This window comes from Battus philenor, unplaced genomic scaffold, assembly GCF_028537555.1.
Source record: "Battus philenor isolate CCGP_79_NKW_IND1 unplaced genomic scaffold, ilBatPhil1.0.hap1 SCAF_23, whole genome shotgun sequence".
Classification (NCBI taxonomy): domain Eukaryota; kingdom Metazoa; phylum Arthropoda; class Insecta; order Lepidoptera; family Papilionidae; genus Battus; species Battus philenor.
In genome coordinates, this window is record NW_027181686.1 from 8,788,339 (window position 1) to 8,813,396 (window position 25,058).

The following is a 25,058-nucleotide window of genomic DNA, read 5'->3' on the forward strand; positions in this document are numbered from 1 at the left end:
AATTTATCACGGTCGTCACAAGACCTCGGTTCGTGATCAGTAAGCACAGCTCTTGCGTGAAGTTTGCAGGTAGTTAAAATATATACGGATGTCTTTAGTCGTGAGATGATAATAATATAAAAAGGTTAATGGTTGCTGATATTTAGTTTTACAGATGTAGTTTTTTATTATTATTTTCCGTAACGGGAATAAACAATGAATTACCTAAAAATACTAGAACGTATAAGACTAGTTAAACATATTACTGACAGACGAAACTCACATTTTAGTATTGTATAATTCATAAGTTAGGATATGAGGGTTGTTCAAGTTTAAGACACTGTGTCTTGGTGTACATAATCACTAATTTTAACTTTTTTATTTGTTAGTTAAAGTTCCTTTAAAAATACAATTAAAAAAGTTAATATAATAAAATAAAATTTTATGTTAAATAAAAAAGGATTACTTTTATTGACTAGACTCTTGCTACTGCCCAAGTGGCATTTGTAATGCAGAGTGCAGAAAGCAAGTAGTAACAGTATTAAGATCCATTTTAAGATAGCGAAGCACCAGGGCTTTGGGAGGATCCTCAGCTTCTTTACCGGATTGAGAGGTAGCTGAGCTCTTATATCGCTTCGGTGGACGTTTCATGGAGTGACTAGGCTCTCTTTAGTGGACCTTGGTTTGGACGAGAGGGCAGACCTCGACTTGGTCAGTTTGTATTGTCTGACCAATAACTCTACTAACACTTTGAAAAGCGTTAGCGATGGGTCAAGTGGCGGAAAAAGCTCTAGCGCGCTTCTATCTGTCTATGATTGGTTGGTGCCCTGTGTGATGTACGATTTATCCTCTTTTCAGACAGTCGCTTGACGAACGGCAACCTGCAATCATGGTTTAGTTATAATCTATGGAGCTTTATTGTTTTCTACCATGATCTATTTCGAAAATTATTATAAGTAATAATTTCTAGCAAATTATCTTTACAAAAAACAGATCGCTTTCGTTATGTTTCAATAGCGATACGTTGCAAATGAGTACACGATTCATTACGTTTCTTTCAGCAAGCTCGCGTGGCTTGCAAATAGGTCAAAACTGTTTTATTTGTAAAAGGTTCGTTAGCTACAGCTATCGGTACATAGTACCTATTATTTCGGCGATTTTGTTCTAACAATGATATCGACTATCTGTAACAGGACAATTGGAGCTTCATTTTTTTATTCAGATTTTGTGTTACTCGGTCACTTCTTTAAATAAACATAACAAAGTTCCTATAGTAATAAAACTACAAAATGCATAGAATTTCATCTTTGATTTAAATCATTTGTCGGATAGAAAAAGAACAAACATGGCGGAAAATCGATTCAATTATTCATGCACACCTGTAGTTTGTCTACTGATTAACGGGCCATCAGTTTTGGATGTATGCAATATAATAGTCTACACCGACACTGCAGTGTGATAAGCAAGTTCACTTCTTTGCACTTTTGTGCAAAAAAACTGTCTCGAGGCTTACCAGGTGCGGACTAAACACAATCGAATATTCTTAAGCAACAAATAATAAAAAATTATCTGTTAATATTTTTTAATGTAACGTTAAAAAATAAATGGTTGTAAATGTGGCGGAAGACTATTTTCGTCCGTTTATTTATTTTATTACATATCTGTGGATGCGTGAATACAAGAAAATATTTCTATATTTAATTTTTTACAAATAAATAAATGCAGTGTTTATTTATGACTTTTTTACATTGTCATTCTGCTGCCGTTTTGCCTTATAAATATTTTAGAGTCAATTAAAAATAAAACAAATCCGTTAAGATTGTTAAGGTGATTGTAAATATATTGAACTTAATTAAATTAATGGATTATAAAGACATTCCATTTTATGTGCCAAGGTGATGAGTACAAACTTTTTGCTTTGTAACATTTTATATTTCAATGATTAAGGTTACAGTGTATGACTTAGGCGTGTGTCTTGTAATTTTTTTTTATGATTTAAGTGAGTTAATTTTTCCGAAATTGACAGAAGTAATTTTTAAAATTGGAATAGCTTCATTAAAAAATCATAGCGTCTATAATTGGCAAATATTTAAATAATTTCAAAACCATATCGTTCTTTTCAAATTTTGATCGCTACTAATATATGAAATGTAAATATTTAATATCGTAATCTATAATAAAGTAAACTTACGCAACGCACACGGCTTTTGCATAATGGACAACAGATGTCTTTTTCAAGGCTATTTACAAATAAATTTTACCTTCAATTACATTTCTAAAAATACGTGGATTTCAAAGAAAGGATATAAAGTTTATGTTAGAATCAAAAACAACTCAATTGTTGCCTATTGATAACATAATATTGTATATACACTGTACAGTGACATAAGGTAATTGTTTTTTGTAGATTAACTTTTTGCACCGGTTTAATTATATGGCGTTACCATTAAAATCATAATATCAGTGGTCCACTGCAGTACACTGGTCTCTTCTAGAGATTACCCATCATGGGTTGGAAACGGCTGCGCTCAGCGTCTTCGGCCTTAACAATATCGTCTGCCCACCTTACTGGTGGACGTTCTACCCAGCGCTTATCGGTTAATGATCTCTCTTCCAAAATTTTAAGGCGCCAGTGGCCACCTGTTCTGCATGTTATGTGATCTGGCCGTTGCCATTTAAACATGTCAACACGTTGGGCTATGTCGATTATTTTCGTTTGTTAGGAACTCCTTATTTCCTCTCGTGAATAGCCCTTTCCATGATCCGTTGACAAACTATGTACTTGCCATTGAAACTCAGAGTGTGTGACCACGTGATTACTACATTTGCAACCTTTAAATCCAAATAATGAAAATTTAAAAAGAAACTTGAGTCACAATTACAAATTATTTAGAAAGATACTTTAACTATGTTATGCTAACTTACAATATGATAATAAGATTAGATGGCTAGATAAGTTCTTTTATTGGAAATATAGATTTGTTGCTGTTGTCCAAAACGTATGGTGTAGATACTACAGTATTCATATAGTCACAATAGAATCGAAAAGTTTTTTACACAAAAGATTCATTACACATTAATAGCGGTTCTGCTTATTTATTTATGGAAAATGAGATTTAACAGAAACTAAGATGTAGGTAAACATTGAACAGCGCTTCATCGTCATCATCATTTCAGCTTTATGACGTATACTGTTGGTTATAGACCTCCTCCATAACTTTCAAATAGGTGCGGCTGGAAGTTGTCTGTATCCAGGATCTTCCGGCGACCTTAACAGGGTTGTATGTCCGTCCGTCCATCCTGTGGGCGGAGGTTCTTCGCTGCGCTTGCCTGACCGTGGTTTTCACTCCAGAACTTTAAGGCCTCAGCGGTCTTCTTTTCTGGGCTTAATTACCATGATTGCAAAGCCTAGTCGCTTATAGTCGCGCTAGCAGATAAAAGTTTTTTTTTGCGTTGTGTTTCTGTCCTTGCATGCAGTTAAGCATGCAAATGTATGTACCAATAATCTATTTAGGTCTGTTTATTATATTCATGTTTTTCTTAAGGTTTCTTTAAGGTTTTGATATTAGCTTCTGATAATATTTTTATTCACTAGATATCGGCACCTTTTGTAAAAAAAACTCTTAGGTTTTATATATGGAAAGAAAATTCCAATTTACGTATTAAGTGGTTTACCCTTGTTTCAAAACTCAGCTTTTTCCTATTTCCAAAAATTGTAATAGATTAGATTAATCATCATTTAATTATGTTATTACGAAATTTTGTAAATCGTTCGTGGTTCAAGGAAAATGAATATTGATTTTTATATATTGAATTGATAAATAAGCTAGAGGAAATAACACCTAAATAGTGTAAACTTCGTAACAAATTTTAATCAGATTGAATTAATATTATAAAATTGTAAATATAACTAAGTTCACAAAAGTTCACGCAAGAAGCAAGACAAACTTTAAGAAAGAAACAAATTATGAGTATATGCAGTAGGTTTTGAGTTTAGCATTGAATCGCTACATTTCTGAAGGAGGGTTCCTTAATATTTATTTTTATTTGGTCAACTGATCCAAAACTTAATGTCTTAAAGTAAAAGTATGAGAAAACTGTATACCTTGTTGCATTTGATTTGTATTGTTAATGTGAACAATTAGTAGATTCGTTACATGAGAAATCTTTGAACAAAAAAATTGTTTAAAAGCCACAAGAATTTATTAAAACTTCTTTTGCAAATTTTGATATTTTTTATAATATAATAATAATAATTAAGTGTTTTCCAGTGATAAGTTTTATGTGATTCGGCTTCATACTGGTACATATTTGAATATTTTATATCAGATATAACTGTTATTTATTTCTATCGGTAATTGATTTTTAATATCCATATATAAAGATGTTTAAAAATTAGTATTTTTTTCGTTAATATTAAATGAAGTATGAATAATAATAAAAAAAGAAAACCTATCCATATTTCTTAAAAATGATTTATGTAGTGATGTAGTCAACATGATTTCCAGGTGTCGTATGTCGAAGTTCATCCATTGATGATAGTTTGACAGATTATCTATAAAAAACATATTTATATGAATACCGCCGCATAATTTTGAGGTTATCAGGTCGGATGTCGCAATATAAAACAGAAGGTCTTACATATTGAAATTTTGTATATATCAATATATTTTGTGTAGATCAGTGAGACGCCGAAACATAACTATGTGCTTATATTTATTATTTGCAAATCAATACTTAAATATTTTAAATTTAGTTTTATGGTTAAAGTTAAGCTATTTCGCTTGCAAAATGTAATTTTTTTTGAACTCAGAATAAAAAAAATATCTTTATTAAACAGAATTGGATATTAATAGAGAAATTGAGTCGAGTGATAAAAATCCCATTGGATATAATTTTTTCAAAAATATTTTATTTACAATATTATAATGTTCTTTTAAAACTATTTCTGAAATATGAAACGAATATAACAATATCACATTATCGTTGCTGAATACTTTATAATAACGATAATGACATTTAATGTATCATTTCATTAAAATGTCATACTGTCAATCATTTTATTCACGATTTAGATATATCTGACAGCTAATATTAAACTAACCAAAACATAGGTGAACTTTTATAAAAAATGACGTCTGTATTAACTACATATGAAGCAAATATTAAAACAAATGCACCTGTTGTTAACGTAGTCGAAGACAGGTAACCATTTTGCAAATAATTCTTAGACCGCTAAAAGGTTTCTTGCGGTGTTTTACAAAAACCGTTAGTTTTTTAAAAAAAAAGTAAACAGTTTCTTGGCTTAAAATAAATTTGAGATCCGAGTTAAAAGTATATTTGACAACATAGATGAGGCCATTGAACTTTGTCACAATGGAAATGATTTGAACGATAAAATAGTTTTTATATATTTTCGTTAAACGTGATTAGGAAAATAAAGACTATGGAATAAAAAAAATAATGTCTGTTCGGTAAGTTTTTTTTCTGTATCATTATAATTTCAAATGGCGTTCTTAATCTAACAATTATCTATAGCTAAGCCAGTAAGTACATTGACATTCAAGAAGGTGCGATTTTTTTTCTCATATATACACGCGTTTGAGATGGCAAGATCAGTGTTGTCGTAACATTTGGACGGACAACATGGCTCTTCTAGTATCAACGCTTACTATCCTCTCTCTGTTTTGCGTAAGTCTTTTTTGAATATTTTACATGAATTATTGTTTTCTTTGCAAAATTTTAATATATATACCAGTGAGGTTAAATTACTAAAAGGTGACCATAAGTTTTTAATTTATTTTTTAATCTGTTTACAATTATTTTATACTCTACTATAGGATGTAAATGGTTATACGTTAATATTTTTTGCAGCAACATGTTTTATATTTTTTAAAGAAAATTAAGAACAATTTATCGGATTTAATTGGACGTATCGAAATTAAATGGTCTGTTTTACGGCGGTTTTTTGAAATTTATACGGATATTAAACCTTGAATTTGCGATCCAAAAAAAAGTTTTTATTCAATTAATTATAAAATAAAAACATTGTTTACCAAATATTATTTTAGTTGTAACAAATGTCGACACTCTTTATAAATTCAAGGATGTTAGCAAATAAATCAATTTTAAAAGAGCAAGGTTGTTCAAATTTATATATGATGTTTATCGAATTTTAATATCCATATACATAATAATATGATAGATGCTATTACAAGCATACTTTAGTTACTATAAAACAGAGAATTCATATCAGAAGTGTTTTTTAAATCGTTTAAATGTTACAACTAGGCTTAGTAAATAATATAGTTTTATCAGTACATAGCGTCGATTTCACATAGGCCAGTTTTCATAATATAAAAATTGAGATATTTATTTGAATTTTTAATTAAGGGACTCCCAGAGGTCCACAGTTGCAGGGATGATGGTTGTACGTGACGAATTTTAAATAAAATAAAAAAATTCTCAACAGTTAGTACGTTTAAGTAATGTCGACAAATCTAAGGACAAAGGAAATAGATGTAATGATTAGTTTTCGTAACTGACGATCAGACGGCTTGCTTTTATGTCTTTGAGAATTTTAACGTTTTAGAACTGTCAATGCCTTGAGATCTGACTACCTAAATGTCTAATTTTGTAATAAAATTCGAACCTTTCCCTAAGAGCTTTTATATTAAACACTTGACTGGTTAGGGATGCGATTAGGATTTTGGGAAGCTTGGGCGAAGGCCGAACTTCTTTATTCCCTCTAGTTCCACAAAGATGACCAAAAGAGATCTAATTCGAAGGTGATACAACTGGGCTTGATAGGTTGCTATGATGTGATTTAATATCGTATCTTTTTTCCAATCGGCCGTTTTGCTGCCACTTGTTGTCTTGACATTTCTTAGTTTGTATCAATTATGATTCAAACTTAGTAGGTAAATGTTAAAAACTTAAGGAAAAATATTTTAAATATTACATAACTTTCAAATTTAGATTTGGAAAGATATAACATGCTTGTTTAGTTGCAAAGTTCGTTAAATTGAATGAGTTTAATCTTTGTCACGACGGAAGTAAGTGTTGTACATACACCGGGTATTATAAATGGCGAAATTTTAAATCGTATGTGATTGGTTACACACTTGGATTGAATTAGGTTAATTGATATTGCCACTAACAAGTCGTTTTATTTTTTCTTGTGACCAGTTTACAAACATTAGCTTATATTTAAATAACCATTTGCTATGCAGGGTATAATCCTAGAAACTTAGGTCTCTTTGTTTGTTTGTATTAAAATATTCACAGTCTACAATAATAGCTAAGTGTTTACATATTCAAATGTAAAGTGGAGTTTATGTAGCTAGTTCTCTCGTTATAATATGTAATGATGTGATTGATAGGCTGTAATGGTGATAATGATAAATAACTATTACACTGCGAATTAAATAAAAAGCACACACTTTTCCAGCTCAGCCTGAGTCTAAACGCCTTTTACTGACCTAGATATTTATAGATATTTACCTAAGCACATGCGTCGGCAAACTGTTTAAATGTGCCGAATATAAGAAATAATTAATACTTTTAAAAAGTTAACTGGTTTTATATATAAATTCTTATAGTTTGAGGTATTGTATTAAATTTTTTATTTTTTAATTTTTCCAAAAGGGTTACACAAGAAATAATTACCAGTAACGTTGAAAACACATACAATGTGTATCTTAAGTCATGCATCTTTGCAAAATATGTTTGATCTTTTACAAAATAACATTAAATAAAACTAATATCATAATAATACGTAACACGATGTAAAATAGAGATAACATCTATATTCAACTATTAAAATTTAAATGCTCCTTTAATCCTAACGTTGTCCTAACATTGTATCCTGGAAAGAAGGAGTAATATTAAAACTATTTACTTACACTTTATAGTAAGTTTTAAATGCATTTCTATCATGTTAACATTCTGCGAGAGAAGCGCAAAAAGCAGAAAACGAGCTCCATGTCGTTGGCGAACCGTGGTTTGAACAACCGTGCCTCAGAACACAATACATAACTTAGAAAATACAAAAGTACTTAAAAAAATTCAGCTAATAAATTGCTAAATATTGTCCAAGTATTTTTCTAAATAATATAATAGAAGTTATGACAAATTGACGTCATTTATTTTAATACATTATTATTTATCAGAAAATATCTCGTATGAACTTAATAATGATATAATTTTTATTTATGTACTATTGTGCAACCATTTCTTAATTATTTTTTCTTCGTATCGACATATGCATATATATCTCTGAGAATTCTGTATTATAGAATGATAGTTATGTGCTAAGAGGAAAATGCCAGCTAATGCTAATCACGTAACATTACAGATGTCGAATGCGGCTTCGCGAGCGCCTTGTGTGGAGTTGAATGATGGAAACCTAATGCCTATCGTTGCCCTGGGAACCGGTAGAGGTACTGCCAAGGAGGTAACTGTACAATTACGACACAATCAACAGAGTCGATTTCTTTTTAAATTTAACATACGTAACATTTGTCAACGACTCTACTTTTTTTCAAAAAAAGGTCATGGTTGAATACTATTTCATGAAATGTGTATTTTTTAGAAAAAAAAAATCATTTTTCTTTTGTTTATACAAATTAAATACGTAGACTGCATCTTCGAAGTCAAATAATATAGATACAAAAATAGTTTCAATACAAATTTTAAGCGTGTAAATAAAATGAACGTGTCATATTCAATCTTTACCATTTTTTAATTTAAACAGCTGATTTAGTCTTTGTAAATGGTTTGCCAGTATTATACAGTTTTTATTACATAAAATTTATTATTAAAATTATAAGAGGTAATAAGATAAAAAAATTAATGGCACAAGTGGAAAAATTTGTGCGGCATCTTTTTTACATCAACATGTTTGGATTGTATAAGATAATATATATTAATTTTTTTTGCTCATTTTGTCTATTTGGAAAATAATTTCAATAATACATTGAAACACACATTCATTTTATTAGTGAAATTGTTTATCTAACAAAAATATTTACATCTATTTCCGTAAAAAAATATCATAAAATTTATTAGTCCCATACTAGTTATTTAAGAATTACAAGTACTTGTATCTATAATTTAAAATCGTTACGTACATTGTAATGTACACGTGCCGTTGAATAATTTGAGCTACAGTGATTAATATTTCAAAAACCAGCATGTTATAATAATAAGCCGAGGAGAATGACGTTTTATAACGGGTTTTCGTCTAATACTCAAAAAGATTAATAATGTATGAAGATCATAATAATTATCAGTTGCATAACTTTAAGGTTTACAGAATTATTGTAATATATTGTTACTCGTAGTTTAAATTTATATAAAAGGTTTGAATTTGATACAAATACAGGATGATTGTTAAAAAGCCTTAAAAGGTGTATAATATTGAAATATATTATATTATTTTTTTAATTAAAATATGACTGACAGTATAAAGTTTGCAAGGACAGAATGTAAATAATAATTAATTTTCATATGTAGTAATTCGAATTATGAAAACGTTTTTTCATTTTTGTATTATCATTAGTTTTTTTTTAATTACTGAAAACATCGGTTTATTGAATAAAGTCTGTCATACAGTAATCGACATAACGAGATATAAATTCATCCCTTTAAAGCTTTTACAATTATATATAATCACCTGTACATTATAAAAAACGCACTCGATTGAAATTAAAATAATAAAATAATAATTTCCTTTTATATATACTTAAGGTAATGTTATTTGAACGCAATTTACTGACGCGAGTTCAACACACTACAATGATATTTACGTAAACCCTTAATGAGTGATTTTTTAAATTGACTATTATTACTAAGAATTAAAGTTTAATTTACGATGGGTTCCGCTATGATATTTACGCTTAACCATCGTCATTTATGTCATATAAACTAATATGTATAGTCTATTAAACAGGCTTTGACATGTTTATCGAAGAAAGAATGTACTATTAGGTATGTTGTAAACAGAATACAGGATGTTTCAACATAAAAGTTGTGTGGTTATACGTGTAAAATCTGTGAAGGGCTAAATATATAGCTCATTTATAAGCAACCTTTGCACTTTTATACCTACTTTTCATCATCATGTATAAAGTAATCATCATCTCAGCTGATGGGCACACACTGAAAGAAATAGGTTTCCTCAAAAGATCTATTACGGTTTTGCGATGCCCGTGTCCAACTGTAAAGTAAACACTCTGAAATATAATATAATACATTAATTTATCATTCAATTGGAATGCGACAATCCAATAACTTCTAGCAGTAAAAAGTCTGCAGGGATATATAGTAAACAATAATTAATTTTAACAATTTTAACATCGAATTCAGAAAACGATTGTTCTTACTACATTATACGTTGTCTTCTAAATTCATTTACATCTTTACACTATTCATAGAAAAGCTTTTACATCTATTTCCAATTACCCAGTATATTGTGTATGTAAAAATGTGTATGTTTTGATATTACACAAAAATTTAGTTTAAAAAAATATGACTAACATAAAATAGGTTTTTAACGATCATAGCTAACTGTATAATGCGTAAAGCCATATTGCCTTTTATGAATGTTTCGCCATGTTTTAATCGCCAAAGCGTGTCCTATTACTGGTTTAATAACGAAGATGTAATTAAACGTTTTTATATCGATATGTAAGTTGTGTGGTTTTTTTTAAAGAATGAATCAGTCGATGAGGTGAGGAAGGCGGTATTTTGGGCGTTGCAAGCGGGATACAGACACATCGATACGGCTGCAGTGTACGAAGACGAAGAACAAGTGGGGCAAGGTATAGCTGAGGCTATTGCAAAAAATATTGTCACTAGAGACGACGTTTTTGTTACCACTAAGGTAAAACTTTATTGTAACTAATTATCAATATTTATTTGTTTCGTATAAAATATTTAGATCAAGACTACGGTTGATTGTTGCTAAGTTAAGAAGTTACAATCTGTGTCATAGTTAGCAATGCCTAATTTTGAATAGGGACGTAGTTAGAAAATTTCATATACGAGACGAAAATAATAAAGAGTGAAATAGTAAAATATTGAAGTGTGTGAGAGAGTGTTTATGTGTGAGTGAGTGTTTGTATGCGAAACTAGAAAGCTAGGTACGAATGAAACCAGAACATGCCGTATAAGACCTTCTTTGCATCATTCTGTGAGGGTCATTGGCCACGCAATGAGAGCCTTTTAACAATTTTTATAGGCTTGAAATATATTAAGGATTATATTGTATGTTATTATAAAGCTCATAAATATTGGTTTAATGTTACATTAGAGTCGTGGATTATATAACTGCAATATCAATATGTAGTTTATAATTATTTAATAATAAAATCGTTTGGAAATTTATGTGGATCCGTCCAGCTAAGGTAAGTCCAGCTGTGGGCGGCCTATGACTGAAATCATAATTTATGAATATATAAATTTGATCTTGTTTTTTGTGGTGTATTTCGTTTTATTTCTGACTCTCTGTAATATATCAAAGTTGTAAATATCCAATTAAAAACTCTTTTTAACTAGATTTTCGTGTTTGCGAGATATTGTATATCTAGATGGCCCAAACGGAGTGCTGAACCTAGCTATATGGAAAGAATCATATATTCCTGTATGAACTATTTATCGTCAGTTTATGTTTGACTATTCACTCATCTGACTTTAAATGTTGGGTTGGCAGTACTTTAGTGAAATTTTATATTTAGCGCCGCACCCGCAACAATGAATGTATAACGTACCACATGATACGCTATAGATTTTTTGGAGTGGCTGTGATATGAGAGACGTCAGTGATGTACATATTTGTTGGAAAACAAGGATAAAAAATTAATGTAGTAGGAATTAGTAATTTGATTATTTTTTATTTAATTAGTTTTTTTATTATTTTTTAGCTTTGGAATGATAAGCATCGAAGAGAGCAGGTCGTGCCGGCGTTGAAGGAATCGCTAAAACGTTTAGGCTTAAATTACGTCGATCTGTTTTTGATACATTTTCCCATTTCTATGAAAGTGAGTAATCAAAATTACTTTATATTTTTTAGTATTTATATATTCCCGTAACTTACTATTTAACTTATAATATCCAAAATTGTTATCTTAACATTAACATTCTTTATACAATCGTACTAGCAGGCGTATAAAAATTTGTAACTATATAATTACGAAGCACTGCTACTTGGTTTATTTAATACTAGTCAAATCGATAACATCTGTACGTCAAGCGACAGAAGCGCCTCATTTGGTAGAAACTAGAATCAAATCAACAGAAGACATCCTTGAACTTAAAGCTTCAAGGTTTATTATCGCGTTAATCTGGGAAAAGCCCACAATATATTGTTTAAATTTAAAAGTAATGTTGTAATATATAATTTTAGTATTTCAACATTACAATATAAATAAACATTACACTTGAATCTAAATATTTACTAACGTGATCAAGTTTTATGGTTTTCAATTTGGTTGAAAATTGATTAGTTCACGTACTAACAATTACATAACGTTTATATACCGACGAATCCCTTAATTTCTTAAAATTATAGAGTACTAGATGTCCCCTGCCTGCTTTGCGAACTTAATGTCCGCCTCCTGAACCCCATTTTGGGTAAAATTGCATAAATTCCGTTCTTAGCTGATACCTACTCGTGACACAAAATATTCTCATACATATATAATAAGTAAATGTATAGTAAAATTTATATGTCTTTATTTATGTATGTTTTGTACACGTTAATTACCCATTACTCATGCTTCTACTGATTCCATACTATGGTTGTTTGTACGAGAATGCCTCGTTTGGTAAGACCGCCCATTGTACTTTTTTGTTTATTATTATGAAATTATTTAAATGTATCCTAACGTGTAAAATAAATAATATTAAGTAAGTAAGTTCTCAGTACATTTCTAGTCTCTATGATTGCAGAGATAAAAAAGGATGTGAAGGGCATATGTTTAGCTTACTTGTCAGAAAAAACGCTTTCAAGTTTATACACGAATTTGCAATCAATCTATATCACTCTCAAATAAGTTACATAAATTTTTTTAGTAGTAATCGGAATTACTTTTTACATTTTTTATTTTTACATTTTTATCATTTCTGAAACTTGTCTTTTTATTATATCATAGATACTTTACATTAATTGATAGCAAATCTGATTATTCATCTTTAATAAAAAATGTTATCTTTCAGGAAGACGGATCGCCTGACTATGTTGACTATCTAGACACTTGGCGTGGTATGGAGGACGCGAAGGCGCTCGGCCTCGCCAAGTCCATCGGGGTCTCTAACTTTAATATCGAGCAGTTGCAAAGGTTGCTGGCCAACAGTAGAACCATTCCTGTCGTCAATGAAGTTGAGGTAAAATAGGAATATATATATATATATATATATATATATATATATAATACACTTTCGCTAGGTCGAAAAGAATTTCTATCAGGCCTTTTTAGAGCTGTTATACTTTCCAAATAGTTTTCTACAATCAGTATTGTATTTTAATGGAGCTTTAGGTAGAAAAACCAGGCTAATATCCAAATTTCAAAATGAAAAGCGTAAATACAGTATTGCGAAGGATTTTGTAATTAAAACTTTTTAGGAAGCATTCGGACTTCATCAACATTATTGTCAATTCAGCCATAAAACAGCTGGACATCGGTTTCCTCGGATAGGATAGAATAATACGGTATCAAAAACACTTACACGCCTAAAAGGTAGACGGAGGACCTTGTTAAGCAGTTGAAAGACACCGAATGCATACCGCTTCCAACCGGTCCTATTGGAAATCTATTGAGGCGGCCATACACAGTACTGGATGTTCTACAGTTGAAATTACAATGATTGAGATGATGATAAAAATCGTAAATGATACTTTCAAGTTTTTGTACGTAGCATATGTAACATTGGACACCTAACACTTTTGATTGTTTTCCTTTATTTTTGTTTCTTACCATCCACGTAAAGAATAAATAAATTGGCTTGTCGTTAAGGGCCCATAAAGAAGGAGAAAAAATTATATAAACTAAATTTCGTTGTAAAGCATTTCAAATTACGTTAATTGTTGTGACTGGAACTTCGTGCCAAACACACTAAGCCTTTCAAAGATTTTTATACGTTTTTATGAACGTTCTGAAGAATAACTGTAATTCGATTTAAAATTACCTGAAACATACCGATCATTACATTGTGTTTGTATATTTATAAGCTTCCACCAAACAGTTTATGGTTCTCAAATTCGTATGCACTAATATAAATTTGCATTTAAATTGTATGATTAATATTACCAAACTATTTGATAGCCATTATTTATCTCGTATTGTAGAGGAAAACAAATATGACCTTGGCATTTATGAGAAGCATTCGGAAAGTAATTGCATTGATTTTAACAAGTTATGCAAATTACCATGTTGATTTTCTGAACGCTACTATATTATATTGTCAATTAAAAAATAATAGGAAATATTAATAGGAAAAGATGCCGACAAGGTGTTTTCAGAAAGTAAAAGATTTGAAAGCTTCTTTACTTAAATGCTCGGTTTTTCTAGATCAGGGTTAGCCATGTCGTTAAGCAAGCGACCTATTGTTGACCTAAGTTTTAATAATATAAGATTTACATAATAATCACATTTAAATTTAACAAAATACACAGATATTTAAAATAAAAAATAATTAATTATTTACTGAATTTTATGACTAATATTTCACTTATAATGATTTTATTGTAGCATTACAGTCTTTAATTAGAGAGAGCTTTTGACTCGGCTGTAACGGTTTCCTTACTTATTTATTTATGACTAAGGATAATTTTATACATATTTTTTACAATTCACATAAAGTATTTGAACAGGAAAATATCTTTGGAACCTTATTTTAGAGATTGCCAACAGGACTGGTCGGTTGCGGTCTGTTCTAGCTCGTGAACTCGTGCGTGTCTCATCTCTAGAACCTTAAGGTTCCATAGGTGATATATTCAGCGCTATGTAGCCTGATCTCTAATCCGCTGATCTACGTCCATTACTACTGTTCGTCAACCGATCTACTTATTCCTGGTTCGATTTCGTTAATAAATCCTGAACTTTTTTCACTTTGACTCGTTGAGGGACAGTGAGAGCCAATGTGGCCTGAAGTGGGATACCATGGTTCACTACCATACGTCACCATTAGTAACACAATGTTGGTCGATGACCTTCGTCTTAAGACACTAAGTGATATTTGATGGTGCAGAGTGATAATTGAGGACGAATTAATAAAAGAAAAAAAAATATTACAAGTCTGATAGGAAGTTAAATAAATAAAAAAAAATATAATGTGACATAAAAATCTGAAATAAAATCAAAACTGAAACTTATGTAAATGTGCAAAAATTGTTAAATTGTGAAAGTTAATAATTATTTTAATTAAGGATATAATGTATTATAAATGACATTGTAATGCCCTGTCCCATAAATGCTATAGGGGAGAGCGAGAGGCAACCTAAAAGCCATTAAAAAAAAGAGGGATATTAGATGAGAAGATATATCGTGACAACATTATTATTAACAATATAACTAACAAAGCTCATTTTCCAGGTCAGTCCAACGTTCACGCAAGAGGCAATGGTCGCCTTCTGCAGACAGAATGGTATCGCAGTCATGGGATACAGTCCCTTCGGATTTTTCGTAGGCAGAGACACAAAGCAGAGGTTGGACAGAGATAATCTCCTTAAGATAGCCGAGAAATACGAGAAGTCATTCACTCAAATAATTCTGAGATATCTGGTAAGTAAAAAAGAAGTTTATTTAGTAATCACAACAACAACATTGACATTACTCTTAAAGTTTGCTGAAATTTATAATTGTTTAACTGCAAAGTATATACTTAAATTTATAACAGTTTCAAAAAATATTGACAAATTGGCAATACATTCAGTCTGTAAAGCTTTTCCACATATAATCTATCACTCTGTAAATTGTTTTAAATTTCTTGATACATTTCCTTTGTTATTATTTCTAGTTTTTATTTAAAGCATCCAAAAGTTTGCCTCAAGGTGTCGCTTATATAACAATTTTATTTACTTTTTAGATCGAGCGCGGGGTGGTTCCGATTCCTAAGTCTACCAACCAAAAGAGGATAGAGCAGAATATAGACTTGTTCAACTTTAGTCTAACCGAGAAAGAAGTCGCTACATTAAGCAATTATAACACGAACAAGCGGGTGATCAATCCGGTTGAATGGAAAGATTATCCTTTCTATCCGTTTGAAAAGGAATAGAGACTGTATCAGTTTACTCACACAGAACAGAAGACTATTTTAATCAATTTCAACAGGAATAACTTATAAGGCTTAATATATAATAAAGTTATAGTTTTATATTATTAATTTGAATCGTAATTTACTGACCCCTTTTCAGGTTTTCGATGTGATTTCGAAAATGATTTACACAACTATATCATTTATTAAATGGCACATCTAATGAAAATAATGGAAATTAAAATGTCAATATAGAATAGTTCAGTCATCGTTTAGAGTTTAAAATTTTCACAAATAAGTTACGAAATATATATGTTATTTTAAAATTAAACCTTTAAGGTATATACTCGTAGTTACTGTATGTAAGGTATATATTTATTATATGAACAAGTATTTAAAAACCTAAATTAGGTAATTACTGTTATTATAATTGCATCTGTATAACATAGTCCAGGGATGAGCAACACGTAGCTCGGAGGCTACTTGCGGCTCTTTAAACATGTACATGCGGCCCGCTAAGCATTTATTAAACTGAATAAATTCTATCAATTTACTCCTATCAATGTATTGTTATACCATTAATTACAATAAGATGGTACTAAATACATGTTTGTTACAATTTAAAAAGTTTTCTCTCGAAACAGCGACTTTTTTACAATTTTCCGATTTTGACGAGATGTGCAAAGTTAATTAGTCCTTGTTCGGAAGTATGTATGTTTTCGAAAAATTGAAAATAATTTTTAACAATGAAATTTTAATAAAAAAAAACAACTTTTAATTAGAAGAGAAAAAAAACATTTTTAATTAGAAATGACATTAAAATTTGTTAATGAAATCTATAATTTTCATAAAATTTTATATTTTTTTGTTTCTTATGTTTTCTTATAAATATAGTTTTGTTAATTATTATGCGGCTAGCCAAAAAAAATTATAATTTAAATTGGCCCGTTAATTAAAAAGATTGCTGACCTCTGGTCACTCACCACATATTACTTTCATAGTCATTACTTTATCTAGATCAGAGTTCCCCAAACTTTTTTGTGTCGTAGACCCCGTTCCATGTTTTTCCGTGTAGGGTAGACACCCTACTTACCTGATATTGATTTCCTGTAAATTTCTAACTGTAATGAAGTTTAGTGTTAAAACTTAAATTAAAAACACATGTTAATTTATAAATTTATTAATTGAATTTAAATTAAATCTATTCTTAGACATAGAACTTCCATTAAATTTCCTATAGGACCAGTTGGAAGTGGCTAGTGGCTTTTTGCCGTTTTTCAATGATAATAACAAGGTGAATTTTCTTTTCTTCAACTCAACTTTAGAGCCTTAAGGCCACGGAATAATTTTGTTCCGCGCGCTTTATGGCCCGCCCACTGCTATTTACTTGCCAATAGTCTAACGTGACTATGACGGTTAACTTCGTTCGCCTATAGATCTCTATTTCTGAACGGACAAAATAAAAAAGAATATTTACGAAACATTAAAATATATTATTTACTGGTTACAAAAACTGAATTGATATTCGTTTGTCCGTAAAGATAAAGGCTAAATTTATTTATGGACACACATTGGAATTTTAACAGGACTTTTATTGATCGTCAATTTTTTTTAAACTGCTTTGCAGGGTGTTATGATTGTGAAGAAGAAGCAGGAAAGAACTCCATAAGAACATACCTTTTAAAAAAGTTTAACAATGTGGTTTATACAATAGGATTTATGCACATACACTTTCTGACAGACATAGCCTAAATGAAAACCAAATTATCAAGCGTCATCATTGTCTAGGATTCTTGTCATTTAAATATTCGTTTATTTAGTAATAGGTATGCCTTTTTTACTGTTAAAATGCGTTTTGAATTTTATAAATTGTAGTCCAATAATGTCTCGTGCAATTTAACGAATTAATCTGATTCTGTTAATAACAATCGAATCAGAAATTTTTAACAATCGTAATCTCGGTATAATAAATTGTTCACGATGTCTTTTAATTGCACTATGGACGTCCCGTATTATTTTGAATTTATTGTAATTATTGTAAACGTACAAACTATTGTCATAAATTTTGAGGCCACATTAAGATTATTCATTCGTTTTCTCAAGGAGGTTCGCAGCTGTAAGCTGTTAATTGCTCGGATGGCACTCTTCCGCAAAGCAAATGTATTCCCAGTGTTCATTCTCAAAGTGTTAAAACTTAGGAATGAGAAGATCCGCAGTACAATCAAAGTCGTAGTTACAAAAAGTCTTCAGTTGGAGAAGGCACACCGCTCGTGTGAAAGTCGTTTGGGTCGAAAGGTGCTCAAGTGGTAAACACTAGCAGATAGGCGCGGCGTCGGTAGGCCCCCCAGTAGGAGGACCGACAACATAGTCAAAGTCGCGAGTAATCAATAGCTACAGGTAGCGCAAGACACCAGTATTCACTCCTTCTTCATATCGATGGATTTAAAAGACAAAAGGATAAAAATTAATATCATAAGAAGTATTAGTACGTAAGAGCCCGTGTGTGTATGTACATTTAAGTTTGCTTCTATCTATGTGTGCGTGTTTAAAGCAGTAATGTGGTAAAGGCATTTAGAATAAGTTTTATGAGAGTTATAATAATGGTATTAAATTTTGAACCCTCATAACTAGGAAAGTCTTGTACTATAGGCAGCTCCTTAGAGTGACTAGGCTCATGGCCTCACGAGGGGACCTTAGCTTGAACTGTTGATTCGTCGATAACATCCGCTTAGCATATAGGATCGGGAGACCGGACTATTTGAGGTCTTCGATGACGACAGAGACGGCGACTGCGTTGGGGGGACACCAGAAGTGTAAATGTAGATGTGGTCTGTGAATAGGGCGAACTCTACATTCTTGACACGAGGATGTCATTGGTTTAAAGCGTATATAGAACCGGCCCGAGGACCGATCCTTGAGCTACACCCACTCGAAACGGAAGTAATCGAGAGCAGACACTCTCGACGTGATACTGAAAATTTTATCACTGAGGAAGTCTCGTAGTATGCATACGAGAGGGAGCTGTATAACTATATGAGCTAGGTCCAGGTGTATACGAGTCCATTATGCCAGACTTTTTCCAACACTTTAGCCATGTCGAGAAAGATTGCTCCTGTGTTGGATCCATTCGTACACTTGGCATTTGTTTGAAACCAAACTGTTCAGGGATAGGGAGACCTTTTGCTTTCATAAATTTCCTAACCTGAGTAAGAATAATCTTTCGTAGAATTTCTGAACAGTTTTTAGGAGACTAATAGGCTTATATGTCGTGGTGTTTTGGAACTTACAATATCAAGTAAAACGGGAAAGTCGCTACAAGTTCATTGCGAAAAGTTTTTAATAAATATTTTAATTTACAATCAAAGAAAACTGTCTTAGTTATTTTGGCAAAATCATATTTATTCGATATTATTATTGCTATGTTGCTAGAATTTCTATTGCAACTGGCCATTTATATAATCGTTACAATAATCTATTAATAATTTGGTAAAGAAGTTAGAAGTTTATAAGGTAATTAATTTGTCACAAACTCAATCAATGGTCCAATATTTTGATCCTAAAATATTCAAAAGATTACTTTCTAATTAAAACGCTGATTATGAGATGATCATTTATCATTATTATTTCATTAATGCGTTGTGTACAATTAATGAAGGAAAACTTGTTTACTGTATAATAATAAAAACTACAGATTTTTAAATAAACATTTATATCTTCATTATTATTTATAGTTTCAAATAATAATAAGAGAATAGTCACACTGGCAACATTGTAAAACGATCAATTAATTATAAGATAAATGCAGGACTAGTAACCCGCTTGCCATTACAAAATATTATTTTTTGTAATGTCATTCCCTTTGCAGTACAAGTTCTTATGCTTCGCTGCATTTGCAATCGTCGTCTTGAATTATAACATGGTATGTAATTTTAATCTAGTAATTTTATTTCAAGATGGTGAAATATTTATTTACGTCTAATATTTAATTATTAAACGACTAAAAGTATTAAAATATAAGTAAATAATACGCTAACCAAGATTTCTGTATAATTATCCGTTCTCATATAAGGTTGAGTTTTAATGTGGAAACCAGTAACATTGATAAAAACCTCTTTTATGCCTAATTATTTATAACTGCTATTTATTATATTTAGTTTTATATATCATTATTTGTTTTTAGGAAATACTTAATGTTTTGTTTTTAGGCTGCAGAACAGACCGTTAAAGTACCTGTGAAATCTCTTAATGACGGCAATATGATACCCATCCTTGCGTTAGGAACTTATGGAACGGTTGTACATATTTTTTTTCATTAATTTTTTTTCTCCTATGGCTATATTAACAAAGATCCTATCATCTACTTTCAACTAACATGTTCATTTTTGTCGAATTTCTTTAAAGATAAAATTCAAATCGGTTAATAAAATATAATATTTCTTTACACTCTGAAGGCCGAAACAAAATATAAATATTGAATTTAAAAGCTAATATTTTTTTAGTTTTTAATCCACGTCATTCTGAATTTAAGAATTAATTTTAAATTTTTAATAATTATTACATTTACATGACGCCACACTAAATGAGTTAGAATGAAATCAAATAAAAATGAAAATTCAATAAAATTTTAAAATGTTTCTTGAAAATATAAATGGTTTAAGGATGAAGACATAATCCGTATGCGACAAGCTATTTTTTGGGCTATAGAAGCTGGTTACAGGCATATAGATACGGCGGAGTACTATAGAAATGAAGAGGAGATCGGCAAAGGTATCGCTGATGCCATCAAAGGAGGTTTGGTGACAAGAGAAGAATTGTTCATCACGACAAAGGTTTGGTTTACACTGAAATAAATTCCTATGCGTATGCAACTCAATTGAATTCAATTATACTAAACTCATAGTTAATAAAGTTGTACTTATAGGCAAACGTTTGTCAAGTTTGTGAGTGGACGTCATACGCTTCGTTTTAAAACATTATTGTTTGCTTACTGATATTGACATTTTGATATGGATATGATACATATGCAGTATGGTGTATTCTAGAAACCATTATTTTTTATATTTACAACAAAAAATGACTTTTTAGATTTACGGGAAAAAATTAAGCGTATCCCATCGTGGTTTTTGTTATGTTCCCGACGTTTCCATTAGTTATTATGATAACATCTGAAATCGGCTAGAAGTCAGTTATATTCCCTAAAAAATATTTATCCTTACAATTTGAAACGACGAAGTCTGGAAATAGAGAGGTCCAAAGTGAAATAAAGCGTATTTAATCTGAAAAAAGAAATATGTTTAAAATTAGATGTTAGCTAGAGATTGATGTTTCAACTTTAATCTTCCGACTGCATAATTTTGTTATAATTCAACATATTCACCATATATGTTTCTTGTAGGTATGGACCAACCATAGCGCTCGTGAGAACGTGGTTCCTGCACTTCGAGGCTCATTGAGGAGATTAGGTTTGGACTACGTAGATCTGTATCTAATTCACAGTCCTGTGTCTCGAAAGGTAAACATATATCGATTTATTGGGTTATTACTCTTTATGTTTTAAATAATTTTCGTATATTGATGATCAAAAGCATATTTCAAAAGTAACACATGACATGGACGACAAGACGCCCTAATAGGTCCATCCTCGACGTGTTCTAAATTAGAGTCAGGTCCTCAACAATATGTTACCAAGGAGTCCTGACTTCTTTTGGCTACATCGCTCCCTGACAAATAAATAACTTCGACAAACATATGGTTCGAGGGAAAGTAGACGGTCAAAGACATGGTTGCTGGTCTGAACAAGTCAAATATCTGGACTCTCTATTAAACCTATCCTATCCTATGCCTTCTACAGGGTAGTATGGAAGGAACTTGTTATTGCTTCCGTTGATATGTTTTAAAATGGACACGTCTTTCAGAAATGAAGAGATATTTGAGAAGAAGCGTATTATTACGAAAATTAAATGATTTATTAATTTTTTTAGACTTTGTTAATAAGATAGCCAAGAAAAATAAAATTAATTTGTAATTATCATTATTTCAGGATGACGGTTCTTTTGCGAATATTGATTATTTAGAAACCTGGCTAGGTATGGAGGATGCGAAAAAATTAGGATTGACAAGGTCTATAGGAATATCTAATTTTAATCGTGATCAAATAAGCAGAGTTCTAGAAAACTGTGAAATAAAACCGGCAGTCAATCAAATTGAGGTAAATTTTGTCGTTATATGATACTTTGACTATAATATATTTATGTACAGGCTACGTGTAAATAGGTATAAAAGATATAAAAGTGTGAATGTACAGATAACATGTAACATTAATATATTTTTTGTATTAGAATGCAGACAAGCCAACAAAGTATAAAATCTGCAAGGACTGACAGAAGATACTTAATCCAAATTTAGATTACTTCATATTAAAATAACTTTAATAAATAGTTATCGAAATTTTGTAAAATCCTTTTGTTACTATATTATGATTACGTTATTTATTGTTTCTGAAACCATTAATTTTTGGATAAGGTGTAATATACATTAGTTGACAGCAAATGATTTCTACATCTACCTATTTCAAATTTTACGCCGATTTCAAAACATCCATGTGAATAATATTTTTTTTTAACCGATATTTAACTTTTCAGGTGAATCCAACTTTGACACAAGAAGATCTGATATCATACTGCAAAAGTGTTGACATTCAAGTTACAGCTTATAGTCCTTTTGGCTTCATGGTACATAGAAATAATAATAATCCTATACCGCCGAGTTTGGACGATCCTGTGTTAACGAAAATTGCTAATAAATATGGGAAAAATACTACTCAAGTAGTACTTCGCTATTTGGTATTTTTTTCTTTATTCATTTATTCAGGTCATGATTAAAATATGATGTAATAACCAATAATAGCAGTTGACAGTTAACACATGGTTAACTTAGATCTAATAGTGGTGTAAGCAACTCGATCACCTCTGGTGTAGTTAAATATTATAACAATGTCGAGCAGTATAACTTTGGTATTATAATTATACATGATGATTAGTAATAGATGAAAAGTTTTAAAGAAGTAAATGTTTAGCACATTTTTTGTCAATTATTGTTTGGCAAATCCTGTCCGAAAATGAATAGTTTCAGAAATAAAACATACTGTTGTGATAATATACAAAGGAAAAGCGTTTCCTATATTCGGATTACTGCATATTAAAATTAATTTTTGTACTGTGTGTTCAAACTTTGTATTACCAGAAGTTATTGTACATTCATACAAAGTAATTGGAAATAGGTGTAGAAGTTTTTAAGCTTTTTGCTGACTAATGATATATCGCAACCACTGTTATTACTGCGTGAGATGTGTCCATTAATACTAAAACAGATTAAATGGAGTTTAAAAATATTATTTAACTTTTTACTTTAACTATTAAAAACATTTCAGATTGATCGAGGGACCATTCCTATACCGAAATCGACTACCAAGGAACGTATAAGAAAAAACATCGATATATTTGACTTCAGTTTAACGAAAGAGGAAATAGACACAATTAACAAATTCAATAAAAATGTAAGAGTCTTCGAGCTTCTTGAATCGAAGGGCAGTCCTTATTACCCGTTTTAGGTTTAAACTTGTAAAATTATAACGAATTGAAAACATTATTTTATCCTATTTTTTACATTACGTACCCTATATGGTCATTACGTTTCTTTAATTATTCACAAATTAAAAAAATCAAGAAATAGTTATAGAGTCAGAAACTGGAGTTGACAACATTTTAATGATTTCATTGAAGCTGAGAACTTCAGCGTTAAATAAAGCATCGTACTTTTTAATTATTTAATTTATGTAATGATTTTGTAAAAAAGAGTTGCATGTCAGGCACATAAAAAAAAACAAAGGATCAAAATCGCTCTCCATATCAAAATCTAACTGTCTGGCTTATTGCCAAGAGTAGATCAATAAAAATGATGAGATAGACAGGACACAAGATGAAAGTCGACGCAACGAAAAAGGAGTCAAGTATTTACAAAATGGTATCCAAGAGATAATAAACTATATCACGTAAATATTTTAATAAACGGAAATATAACATTATATTGACAGCATGTTTTGACCGAAGCAGTGTCACACAATGGAAAACGTTACAGAATGTCTATGCCAAAAGACACGTACGATTTTTTGTGAATTTTTAGTTAGAAATATTATTACTGTAGATATTTTTTGAACTAAAGGGTTATCTATATTATTATTACGTTACAACACGTTGAAACAACATATCAATGCAGAGTTTATTGAACTGTAGACGCTGCATACTCAGAAATATAGCAGAACCAGCTGTTCGCCAATGAGAACTTTTAAAACTGGAAGAACAAGGGATTCCTCGTTCTTCCAGTTTTAAACTTGATTAAGTGGAAAGAATGTTAATAAATATTAATCGAAAATACTCGAACTGACCTTTGTTTAATTCTACGAAGTAATAAAAGCAGAAATAAAATCGGTTCTTAGTGTTTTATTCTATTAATATTGATGCAATTAGTAAAATACAGAGTAATAAATATGTAATACCTTAATAAGAAATAATTTAATATTGCTTTATGTGTATCTTGTTCGTCATTGAAGACTAAATTTACAATAGAGATTATATAAATAGTTTTAGCTTGATAAATGTTAAAAGTAAATATAGAACTTTTGTAAAGTTGTTTGACTAGGTGCACTGAACTTTAGTGCTGTATATTTTTAAACTTTTATTGGCTTGGTTAATACTGCTATAAGAGTGGCATTTGCAGACTCCGTGGGTTCAAAGTGAAGAATGTGGAAGGTGCTTAGCTTGATATCT

General features: G+C 30.5%; 1 protein-coding gene across 1 annotated transcript; it reads left to right on the forward strand.

Moving 5' to 3' along the window:
* Positions 1-5,592: 5,592 nt before the first annotated feature.
* On the forward strand, positions 5,593-23,842 carry LOC137924428 (uncharacterized). Its single transcript, XM_068767830.1, has 13 exons — positions 5,593-5,670; positions 8,336-8,434; positions 10,694-10,864; positions 11,904-12,020; positions 13,198-13,365; positions 15,573-15,761; positions 16,066-16,209; positions 20,451-20,525; positions 20,892-21,062; positions 21,629-21,745; positions 22,274-22,441; positions 22,875-23,075; positions 23,663-23,842. Exons 1-13 carry the CDS (start codon positions 5,626-5,628, stop codon positions 23,840-23,842), a joined length of 1,845 nt encoding a protein of 614 aa, XP_068623931.1. The 5' UTR covers positions 5,593-5,625.
* The last annotated feature ends 1,216 nt before the right edge of the window (positions 23,843-25,058 follow it).

What these genes read in the sequence shown, in the direction of transcription:
- LOC137924428 (XM_068767830.1), top strand. Translation starts at nt 5,626, where the DNA reads ATGGCTCTTCTAGTATCAACGCTTACTATCCTCTCTCTGTTTTGC. An exon ending in CTATCCTCTCTCTGTTTTGC is followed by an intron (nt 5,671 to 8,335) that starts GTAAGTCTTTTT and finishes GTAACATTACAG; the next exon opens with ATGTCGAATGCGGCTTCGCG. An exon ending in AATTGTTCATCACGACAAAG is followed by an intron (nt 21,063 to 21,628) that starts GTTTGGTTTACA and finishes TGTTTCTTGTAG; the next exon opens with GTATGGACCAACCATAGCGC.